Raw genomic sequence first — 10,031 nt, forward strand, 5'->3', positions numbered from 1 at the left:
CTCTGTATTGGGAGCTTTTCACAACAACTCGCTCCGTGTGATCAAGGTCCGTCATGATGACTTGACGCCGAGCGGAAGGGAAGCTCCTCCTATTTGATGACGCACCGGGGCGAATTTTCGCAGCGAAAGTCCACCCAAGCAGAGCAACACACTGGGCAAAGGAGGCGCATCTGTCGCCATGCGACCCCTGCGAATTTGTAGCGTCTGATCAATCCGCGAAGTAGCGCTATTTTTTACACTTATTATAGATGTTTTAAGGCTGTAAAACCCCTCACTACACACTTTTCTCAAACAGGCATTAACATTTTCTCACTTTTCTCTCTTGTGTAAACACTCTCTTTTTTCTTCTGTGCGAGAAGATTATAAACAGACACGCAGAACACAATGCGCGGCTCTCCCTTCACTCACTGCCTCCGGGGTTACGGATGCGGGACCCTCAAAGAATCCATGTCCTCTCTCGGTGGCCACGGAGCTCTGTGGCTACAGTCAACATCCGGATCAAAACAGCAAGCGTAGCCTCTGGACCTGTTGCCAGATTTGGCGCAATTCCGCACAGCAGACAGGAGGGCGGCGGTGTGATTGGCAGTGAGAGCAATCACGGTGATTTTTTAAAAATATTTTGTTAGTCAAGAGAGGTGGCAGATCACGGATCCAGTATAAATAGCTGGTGGAGCCAATGTCAGAGGTTCCGGAGCGCGCGTCCAAGGTTCCGGAGCGCGCTCCGGCTTGCTCCCCCTCAAATTAAGCCCTGGCTACAGTGACCTGAATATGTTTTGTTTTTTGTTTTTTTATACCTGCACTGACACAAACCTAATCTTACCTAAGTAGTGTGAACATGTTGAATCTGATTTGTATCACTTCATTATGTGCTCCACAGTTTATATATATATATATATATATATATATATATATATATATATATATATATATATATATATATATATATATATGGAAATACTGGCACACAGACTTTTTACATGGCCATTCATACAATTAACTGCACAGTTAGCTGTATTATCTCAGATATTTGTAAAAAATATATATTAACAAAGGACAAACATGGGTGAGTCCACAGAGACCAGTGTGTCAGGCTTGACCTGACACACTAGCAGCTTTATTGTTTAAAATAGCTGAAGTGGATGCAAAATACAGCACCCCCCCCCCCCCCCCAAAAAAAAAAAAAAAAAAAACTAGCAACAGATACCAAAACTATTTATTGCACCAGTTTGTGAGCATGTTTATTTCTGGTGCAAAGTTTTAACATGAGTGTCTATGGGGACTGACTCACTTTTGGAATCAGCCTCAAGTGGCCATTCAAGGAACTGCGGGTTTTGGCACTTTTGTGTTGGATCATTTTTCAGCATTTTTCATTTTTCAGAGGTTGCTGCTTTGCTTGATTCATGTCCAGTCATGCGGTATGTGCTCCTGCAAGATGATGAGATGAATGACGTGGGTTCTCACTGATACATAGTCAATGCCACCATCTTGTTCGGGACTCACCAAAGCTTATTTAAAATGTTATATAAAATGTTAAAATGATATGGTCACACTGTGGATAAACTGTGTGCTCCTGTCACTGATGCAGCTCTCATGACCCATCAAATTCCTCACACTTTCAGTTTCAGTTTGAATGTTTGTTAAAAGTGCAGATCAGCAGCCGACGATTGCGCGTGCGTGCGAGCGTGGGGGCTTGGATCATGTGGAGATTACATTTGGAAATAAATCTGTGTCTGGGTGAGTCTTACATGTTCAGGATTTTACCCCTTTTGTGTTTTGCGGCAAGCTTCTTTTTTTTTTTTTTTTTTTTTACTTTGAGTGTGAATTTGGAGCTGGAATGTGTGTGTGTGTGTGTGTGTGTGTGTGTGTGTGTGTGTGTGTGTGTGTGTGTGTGTGTGTGTGTGTGTGTGTGTGTGTGTGTGTGTGTGTGTGTGTGTGTGTGTTTGCGCACTGTGCAGCTGATGAGAGGCTCCTGCCGTTGTGAACATGAACGTCTCCACAAACATTTTTTCCCCGGCAGCAGATTTTTTTTTAGACTTTTTGATAACAACATGCAGAATGAATCGTGCACAAAGCTGATCCTCTAGTAGACATTATTATTAACACACTGTGTTTATGGCTCATGGCGGCAGGTGCACGAGGACTGCTGCTTTTACCGTGACTGCATCAAAATGAACAGTTTCACTTAAAAACGAGTTGTCATAACATGGGGGGATGTGATGGTCTAGTGGTTAAGGTGTTGGGCTTGAGACCAGAAGATCCTCGGTTCAAATCCCCGCCTAAATGGAAAATCCCTAAGGGCCCTTGGGCAAGGTCTTTAATCCCCTATTGCTCCCGGTGCCTTGTATGGCAGCACCCTGACATCGGGGTGAATGTGAGGCATAACTGTAAAGCGCTTTGAGTGTCTGATGCAGATGGAAAAGCGCTGCAGTCCATTTACCATTTACGACATGAATGAATGAATAAGTTTTAAGTTTTATTCAGCACGCACATAAACAAAATACCATAGAATCTCTTACTGACAAAAAAATTTAAAAAACAGAATAAAATACAACAATAACTCAAACAATTTCCCAACTGGGTACGGCGGAAAGGGCATGGGCTGAAGCAAAAGCTTATAAACACCCACCCCCTACACCAATTACTATACACATTTAAATACACTCAGAACAAGGTACCAATCAGAAACATGACATAACTGAACAGAACAAAACAATCAGTAATATCATGTGCAAATAAACAAAAAAGAACCACAAAAACAGTTAGACTAATATAGCATAGTATAGTAAGAAATTACATTGTATTTATAAAGTCTTTTGACACCTACCAATGTACCAGATGATTTAATACTATCAGAACAATTATTCCATATTCTAACACCTTTTACAGAAATACAATGACTTTTAACAGTAGTTCGAATCTTTCTTCTCTCAAATATCAGTGTTCCTCGCAAATGATTACTGGACTCCCTCATTTTAAACAACTCCTGAATGTGTAGAGGCAAAAGTTTATTTTTAACTTTGTACATGATCTGTATTGTAAAATAATCCAGCAAATCTTGAAATTTCAAAATACACAGACAAGAAAACAATTGGTTTATTGGTTCATAATATGTTGTTTTTACTTATAACTCTCATAGCTTTCTTTTGCAACAGAAAAACTGAATTTGTTTTTGTTTTATATGTGTTTCCCCAAACCTCAATACAATAGGTCATATATGGGACAAGTAATGAATGATACAGCGTGACCAATGAATGTTGGGGGACAAAATATTGTGCGTTATACAAAATTGAAATAACTTTTGAAATTTTAGTTTTAACATAATTTATGTGAGTTTTCCAACTTAATTTATCATCAATAAAATGCCAAGAAATTTAGTTTCGGATACAATTTCAATTTCAACATCATTCAATGATAAGTTTCTATTTAAATTCCTGGGTTTGTTTCCAAATATAATACACTTTGTCTTACCAAAATGAAGTGACAATTTATTAGAATCAAACAATATTTAAAATTTAGTAATTCCCTCTCCATCATTTCCAAAAGTTGTCCCAAATTGTCCCCACTACCGAACACAGTTGTGTCATCAGCAAACAACAATGCACAGACTTTGACACCAAACTAATATCATTAACATACAATGGCCCAAAAACTGACCCATGGGACACCCCACATGTAATCCTCAATAATGAATTTGAATTTGTCCCTCCAAAATGGACAGACTGATACCTATTAGATAAATAACTAGCAAACCAATCCAGGGCTAATCTTCTAACGTTGTACTTCTGTAATTTGTCTAATAAGAAAGTATGATCTATGGTATCAAATGCTTTCTGTAAATCAAAGAAAGCCCCTCCAGTGCATTGCTTCATCTCTATTGCATTTGGAACTTGTTCAACAAAATCAATTATAGCCAGAGAAGTGGTGTGACATTTTCTAAAACCATACTGCTGTTCACTAAGTATATGGTGTTTGGATATAAAATCATTCAACCTCTTTACAAATGTTTTTTTTCCAGAATTTTAGAAAACTGTGATAACAAAGAAATCAGCCTATAGTTTGAAAAGACATGTTTGTCACCAGATTTAAACAAAGGTGTCACCTTAGCTATTTTCATTTTGGAAGGGAATTTCCCAGTCATTAGTGACAAATTACAAATATGTTAAAGGTTTAATAATACAATGAATAATATTTTTAAATCAAAAACATACTAAAGTTATCACAGTCAGTTGATTTTTTTCCCCTTAAATTTATGAACAATGTTGATAATTTCATTTTCATCTACTTCTCTAAAATATTGAATCCAAAATAGTATTAATTCATTTGTTGTTATCCATAGAATGCGTTTTACAAGATACAATTGAATTTGATCAATTTTTACCCACGTTAACAAAATAATTATTGAAATGATCTGCAATAACTTTATTGTTTTTTATGGTTTTATCAGAATCTGTATAAAAATAAGATGGATAATCTTTAATTGCTTTTCTCTTGTTAATGATTTCATTTAATATCTTCCAGGTGCCAGTAATGTTGGTTTTATTTTTTACCAATAAGTCGCAATAATATTGCTTCTTACACGGTCGCATGATGTTCATTAATTTATTGTTGTATATCTTTCAGCCTCCTAGTTCTAAATTTTATAAACTGCTTGTACAAAAGATTTTTCTTTTTGCATGCATTCTGGAGTTCCTTTGTAACCCAAGGTTTGTCCGTTTTTTTTTTTTTTGTTGTTGTTTTTTTGCGCATCTTTACTTTTCGGCACCAGCGGACAATATTTATCATACAAATTTGAAATAATGGTAATAGAAGATACAAGATATGATTTGTCGATGTCATCATTAGAAATATCACACCAATCATGATGCATTAAGGGCCTTCTAAGATTCTCAAGGGTAACTTCAGTTAATTTTCTTTTGAAATGTACAGGTTCTTTCTGGTCGTATCCATCAACTAAGACCTGGAAAGCTGCAAAAACCGGCATATGATCGCTGACATCACTAATGAGTATTCCACCTGTTATATTCCCTGCAGTAGTATTTGTCAATATATTATCAATAAGTGTTGATGTGTTCGTAGTTATCCTGGTTGAATGTGTGATTACTGGAAACAATCCCATACAAAACATAGAGTTTATAAATTAAGTTATTTGTAACTGACCATACAGATTTAAAAAAAAATCCATATTAAAGTCTCCACAGACAAATAAAAGCTTATTTTTCACTGTATTGTACATTTCGGTCAATTTATCCACAAATGTATTTATATTAGATCCTGGAGCTCTGTAAACATAACTTATAATGATATTTTTTGATTTTTTTATGTTTAATTTCCACAGTGATGCATTCCATAATATTTTCCAAAGAAAATTACATATTTTGTATAATTTCACATTGATGATTTGAAGATACATAAAGCGCCACCCCTCCATCACGTTTTGGCATCCTGCTTATGGCAAAAAAAATAATATCCCTCAATCTGCACAGCATCAACTAACTTCTCTCTCAAGCACATCACACTTATGCCAACTATGGAATTAATCTGTGCCTCAGTTCTTAACGTTAACAGCTACATTCCACTGAAGCACATGCTGGGATGCTTCTAATAGCTATGTTACCTGTCTGAAACACACAAGTATTCACAAGTACTTTGTCTTCGGACGTCTCCGTAGCTGTTTGCTGCAAATGCCGTATACTTTGAAACTGGTCATGGAAGTGCACAAAGTAATCCCAGTGAATCATCAGATGGTCACTAACAGCCTAAATCTAAATTGTTATGATTTCAGTGCGACATGTCCTTTAAAAGACTTTTCATATATTTACAAAACTCCTGATATGAATCCCTACCTCTGTGAACAATGCTGACAAACCTCAAACTAATTTAATCAATATGTTTATTTATTTAATGAAACTAATGTGAGAATTTGATTGAAATATGACATATATTCCCATGATTACAATGCAGAAGAGTCCCTCACCATATGGCCTCCAACTTTCCAACTGGCAACCAGTGCAGCAATGGTGACATGTCAAGCTTAAGCAGTGAAAGTGAAGCAGGAAAGAAAAATTGTCACAACCAAGATTTTTGCGGTGGTAAAGATTTTCTAGACTGTGTGATACTGTGGGACTGTGGGATAACAGAATGTCATTCATGAATGTTGGACAAAAACATTCACAGACTGCTGAGCTCAAAAACATTTCCCTAGTTTGATTTCCTTTCCAAGTGAAAGCTTAGGAGTCCTTGTTAGGTTATGAAGTCTGTGAACTGAATATCAACATGATAAATGGACAGTTGATAGTTTCACCAGTGGTTCGAACCTTTATTTAGGCAGTTAAAGGCAGTTGTTTTCCCACATTTATATAATCTGGGATTCAAACCAGTGACCTTCCAATCATAAGATCACTTATCTAACCTTTAAGTCACTGCTGAACAAAGGTCTAAGTCTTTAGGCTTCTGGTGCTTTCTGTATGCTTGTGAGAACTGGACCCTAACTGGTGATTTAAGGTGACAACTGGACCAGATTTCTCTTTGGTACCAGATTTCTCTGGAGGATCCTTGGGTAAAGCTGAAATGACTTTGTGACAAACAAACAGTTACTTAGGCAGACTAAGATGAGGGATGCTACTTATACTGTGAGGGAGCATCACCTACAACATTTTAGACGTGGTGTGTTTATTTCTCTGGGTGTGATACAGGTGCCTCAGCATTGAGGATCCCAACAACTGGAGAAGGCAAAGTAGACACCCATGTTCACCTGGTTGCAGCAGATAGATGGCAACTTTTGGAAATTGACGATGGATCGGTTGTCTGTCTGTGTGGTTTCCATCTAGACCTAAGGCGGTTCTGTAATGTGGTCAATGCAGCACCATGCTATGCTCCCAGATCAGACCTGCTGCATCTGGCGAATCTCATATCTGTGTTGACAAGAATCCCATTCTGTATTGGGTACAGCAGACCTTTGAGACAACTGTGGCTAAGAATGTTCAAAACAGACATGCCTAAGACATCACAACCAGCAGCTAGTCAATGGTTTTTTTTTGTTTTGTTTTGTTTTTTGGGGGGGGGATTGCATTTTAAAAGTATCAAGTGCTCCAAAATCTAGATCACATTCCAAGATCTTTACACACAATTTGTCACAGTTACAACCTTCCAGGATACATATCCATGAAAGTGAGATTGGGTTTTAGCATTAGCAACTCCCTGGAATTACCGCCATCCGCTCAGCAGAGTTAGCATCATTCTAAACTCTGAAGTGGATTTTTTTGTTCCAGCTAATAAACATGCACCACTCAAGGAACTCACACATGAAAAGGAAAGGACCCAACTTACAGATGCACAAATAAACCAAAATATGTTGTTTGGTGATGCTTCAATTTAAGGACAGCCTTCATTATCTGACCAGACGCGGTGGTCTGGGCAAGATGTGGTCTGGACAGAGGGGACAAGGTGGGTTCTGCTTTTTGAACTCACATTTCATTTGGAGGAAAATATGCAAGAGAGTGAGCAAAAGAAGTCCTGACACAAATCGCTACATGCTGACTGTGAGGGTAAAGACTGGGAGTGCCATGACCTACCAACTGAGGTAGGATACTGTTGCGTCACTGGCCAGTGAGTGATATCCTACTTCTCAAAAACAGGACTAAACAATCACACACTAAGAGATGCCTTGTGTCACATCCAAACAAGCGACTGAATATGGACACAAACCAGAGTGGAGAGGGGTGAGAGATGAAACCAATGGAACCAAGAACAGTTGGATGCAGCCCATGTCGTTTGGTACCAGGTGTGATGCCTTGCTCTGGACCTCTACCACCTTGATGGAAATAAGGTGTCTATTTACCTATTTGCAGCTTGGTTCCTACTTATGGCACAACACCCTCCAGTGGCTTGAAGCCTCTGGTGGCGCTGGGGGCGGCAATACTGCCACTGGTCACCGAAACTGTATTCATCTCCAGTTGGTGGCTGATGAGGACAGTGTCTATCAACACTAAGATGTACGATCTTCTCTCATGACATCCTTCAACTGTACTGATGGGGAAATTTTGGTGTTTTATTTTAGACCATTGCTATTGACACGGTACCATACAGAGCCTGTGAATTGCTATTAGCAAAGCACCCATTGCTATTTAAACTACACAATCCCAGGGTTCATGTACAACCCTAACAAATGTCAGGTTTCATGCACAACCCTAACCTTAACCCTAAGTTTTGAACTTATGATTACATATCAAGGCGGTTTCTTACTGGATGCCATACTGTGAAACTAAATATGGTTGCGCATATAGCTACTTTATGTGCATCGTCCATGGTGTACCAAGTTGTGAACTTTGCCACTGAAATGTTGCCTTTTGACAGGTCTGCTACTACCTACTACACAGGTGGCCAAGTTCGGTCTTCGAGAGCCACATTCCTGACGTCTCCCTGCTCCAACACACCTGAATCCAATGAAAGGCTCATTAAAAGTCTGCTAACGAGTCTTTCATTGGATTCAGGTGTGTTGGAGCAGGGAGACAACTAAGAGTGTCAGGAATGTGGCTCTTGAGGACAGAACTTGGCCACCCCTGACCTACTACATCTGATGGGTCAGATGTAGGTGAGGTCCATGGTGGATCTTATCATCTGTTTTCAAGCCTGCACTAAAATGATGTGACATCATGTGGATAAGGTTTTTTGGATGCAAATTGTTTGCCACGAACCATTCTGAAAATTAGAAGGACCTCCGTTGATGCTGGCTCGGTCAGCTCTGGTTTGCCCATAGGTTTTGTTTTATTATTAATAAAATAACGCTTTCCTGGCAAAATAGAGATCTCAGGTCAGAGATCTGAGCTGCTGTATAGCATTTGGAGTTGCATTGGGTGATTTGGATGCAGTTTGTGTTTCATGGTTTATTCAGATTTTAGGTCTTCTTCCCCTGTTGAAGAAACCTTATGACGCCACATTATGTGGTGTTTGCTGCACCCAAAATGTTATTTTATATAATCCAAGTGAGAGGATCACCTGATCAGCCTGATCCGGATCAGATCACGCTTTAAATCGCGTGAACTGACAGAGGCACTAAGTTTTCTTCATGCATCTCCAGCAGCAGGGACATCATGGACCTACCCAGTAAGAGCAGTTTGACTTCTCTGGCCGCCTTCTCTCCGTCCTCTCGGAGGTTTTTGTCAATCATCTTGGACCTCTCCGCGGCCGCCTTGTCCTCGGCGCTCACCGTGCAGCCCATGGCTCCGAACGCAGCGGCGCACCGACCACTGGGGCAAAAAAAAAAAAAAGAAAAGCCTGCAGTGATGGTGCTTTCAGGAACGATCGAAATAACGCCGAGCCACGCGTGAAAAGTCAAATGTTCGCTTTCAATCAGAGCTCACAGCTGAGGACTGAAACTAAAAAAAAAAAAAACATGTGCGGATGGAATCTCACAGTTTGTTACCGCGGATCCATTCCGAGCTCTGCGCCCCGCATCCTCTCGGCCCTCCGCCGACCGCAGTCCGAAATCCTCTGGAAATCCGACGGGATTTGGACACTCAGTCGCTACTGAGGCCACAACTTGTCGCGATAGTCCAATTAAAGCCCAGGCGAGCTTTCCGCCAGAGTCCGAGTGGAACCAATTAGAGCTGAAGCCAGCGAGGCGTGATGGCTGCAGTGCGCCGCGCTCACTGCAGAGGGCGCTGTGACAGCATCATTCCGACGCATTTCAGACGACGCAAACAGGCTGAACGCAGGAGAGGAGAATCTCCTCAAACTGCTCATGGAGCCACGTTTTTCAAAACGTCATAAAAAAAAACAAGTCTTCATAAGTGTTGGTGAACAGCGCCCTCTAACGGATATTTGCTGCGTTTTTCTCCTTACATTCCGAGCAGCAAAACAGCGTTCACAATAAATAAATATTTAATTTAATACAAAGTTGTTGTAGTTGAGAATGGTCAAGTCATTTCTGCTCAACACCATTCTAGAAGGTCAGTCCAACAAATTCGTGTAACTATTTTATTTGCTGCTTGTTTTTTTTAAGTGTTTTTATTATTTTTATTTATTTATTTAGA

The 10,031-nt window shown here is 39.6% G+C and overlaps 1 protein-coding gene across 1 annotated transcript in view; it reads right to left on the reverse strand.

The window, feature by feature from the left end:
- Positions 1-9,330, reverse strand: part of LOC117506762 (guanine nucleotide-binding protein G(i) subunit alpha-2) — a 243,715-nt gene extending 234,385 nt beyond the window's left edge. The window contains exon 1 of the mRNA XM_034166349.1: positions 9,100-9,330. Coding sequence (XP_034022240.1) covers positions 9,100-9,217 — 118 coding nt within the window. The 5' untranslated portion in view covers positions 9,218-9,330. The remainder of the gene's footprint in view (positions 1-9,099) is intronic.
- Between the last annotated feature and the right edge of the window lie 701 nt (positions 9,331-10,031).

Source organism: Thalassophryne amazonica, chromosome 3 (assembly GCF_902500255.1).
Source record: "Thalassophryne amazonica chromosome 3, fThaAma1.1, whole genome shotgun sequence".
In the NCBI taxonomy this organism is placed as follows: Eukaryota; Metazoa; Chordata; class Actinopteri; order Batrachoidiformes; family Batrachoididae; genus Thalassophryne; species Thalassophryne amazonica.